Source organism: Coturnix japonica, unplaced genomic scaffold, assembly GCF_001577835.2.
Source record: "Coturnix japonica isolate 7356 unplaced genomic scaffold, Coturnix japonica 2.1 chrUnrandom608, whole genome shotgun sequence".
NCBI classification, from domain to species: Eukaryota; Metazoa; Chordata; class Aves; order Galliformes; family Phasianidae; genus Coturnix; species Coturnix japonica.
Window position 1 is genome coordinate 1,119 of NW_015439981.1, and position 1,862 is coordinate 2,980.

The 1,862-nt window shown below is 56.4% G+C and overlaps 1 protein-coding gene across 3 annotated transcripts in view; it reads right to left on the reverse strand.

The window, feature by feature from the left end:
• The window catches only part of LOC107307457 (creatine kinase M-type), a 37,185-nt gene that overhangs the window by 1,097 nt on the left and 34,226 nt on the right, over window positions 1-1,862 (reverse strand). The window contains exon 5 of one of the 3 annotated variants that reach the window (XM_032441824.1): window positions 47-154. The exons of the other annotated variants lie outside the window; for them this stretch is intronic. Coding sequence (XP_032297715.1) covers window positions 81-154 — 74 coding nt within the window. The 3' untranslated portion in view covers window positions 47-80. Of the gene's footprint in view, window positions 1-46; window positions 155-1,862 lie in introns of those variants that run through there. 3 annotated transcript variants of the gene reach the window in all.

The window sequence follows — 1,862 nt, forward strand, 5'->3', positions numbered from 1 at the left end:
AGCGGCCCTTGAACTCCCCGTCCAGGCTGTTCAGAGCTGGGGGTTATAGGGTCAGATATGGGTTATAGGGTCATATAGGGTCATATAGGGGGCTGTAGGGTCATATACGGGGGGTAATAGCGGCCCTTGAACTCACCGTCCAGGCTGTTCAGAGCTGGGGGTTATAGGGTCAGATATGTGTTATAGGGTCAGATATGGGTTATAGGGTCATATAGGGTCATATAGGGGGCTGTAGGGTCAGATAGGGGGATGTAGGATGAGATGGGGGTTATAGGGTCAGGTGAGGTCTATAGGATCAGATGGGGGTCTGTAGGGTCAGATGGGGGCTATAGGGTCAGATGGGGGTTATAGGGTCAGATGGGGGGATGTAGGGTCAGATTGGGGCTGTAGGGTCACATGAGGGCTATAGGGTCAGATGGGGGGCTGTCGTACCAGGCCACGCCCACTGCTCTTTAGGCCACGCCCACAACCCAACAGGCCACGCCCACTTCTCAGGCCCTTTGACCCCATTGTCCCCACTGACCCCATTGACCCCACTGCCCCATTCACCCCAATGCCCCCATTGACCCCACTGCCCCATTCACCCCAATGCCCCCATTGACCCCATTGCCTCCATTCACCCCATTGCTCCCAATGCTCCTATTCACCCCATTCACCCCAATGCCCCCATTGTCCCCATTCACCCCATTGCCCCCATTCACCCCAATGCCCCCATTGACCCCATTGCCCCCATTAACCCCATTCACCCCAATGCCCCCATTGACCCCAATGTCCCCACTGACCCCAATGGCCCCATTCACCCCAATGTCCCCATTAACCCCACTCACCCCATTGCCCCCATTGCCCCCAATGTCCCAAATGTCCCCACAGTCCCCATTGACCCCAATGTCCCCACTGACCCCAATACCCCCATTAACCCCATTAACCCCATTGCCCCCATTGACCTCAATACCCCCACACCCCCTGTTCCCCCATTCATTGACCGCCATTGGCCCACGACACCCAATGCCCCCATTAACGCCCATTCACCATTGCCCCATTGCCCCCAATTGGCCCCCCATGATCCCCATACCCCCAAATTGATCTCCAACCATGTCCCCCATTGCCCCAATTGACCCCCCAAATACCCAATTAAAACCCCCAATTTTCACCCCATTGCCCCATTGACGCCCAATACCCCAATTGTCCCCATTAAAACCCCATTGCCCCATGGCCCCAATTGACCCAAATACCCATTGTCCCATTAAACCCCATTGCCCCCATTGCCCAATGACCCAATACCCCCATTCACCCCATGAACCCCAATTGAACCCAGTGTCCCCACCCCATAGACCCCAATGCCCATTCAACCCCAATGCCGCCCCATTCACCCCAAATTATACCCCCATTCACCCCAAAGCCCCCTCACCCCAATACTCCCATTCGCAACCCAAATGTCCCCATTGGACTCCCATTGACCCCAGCCCCAAGCCCCCATTGACCCCAATGGTCCCCCAACTGAACCTTAATGTCCCCATTGATCCAACTGTCCCCATTGACCCATTGACCCAATGCCCCCCATTGACCCCAATGTCACTGGACCCCAATGGCCCCATTGAGACCCCCAATGCCCCCCCATCCACCCCATCCAACCCCATTGCCCCATTGTAACCCCACTCACCCCATCACGGCCCATTGCCCCATTAAACCCAATACCCCCATCCACCCATTGCCCCATTGAACCCCCCAACATACCCCACAACCCCATACACCCATTGCCCCATTGACCCCACTCACCCAAATACCCCATTGCCCCAAATGCCCATTCACACCCAATGCCCCATTAACCGCCATTGAACCCCAATGGTCCCCATTGCCCCCAT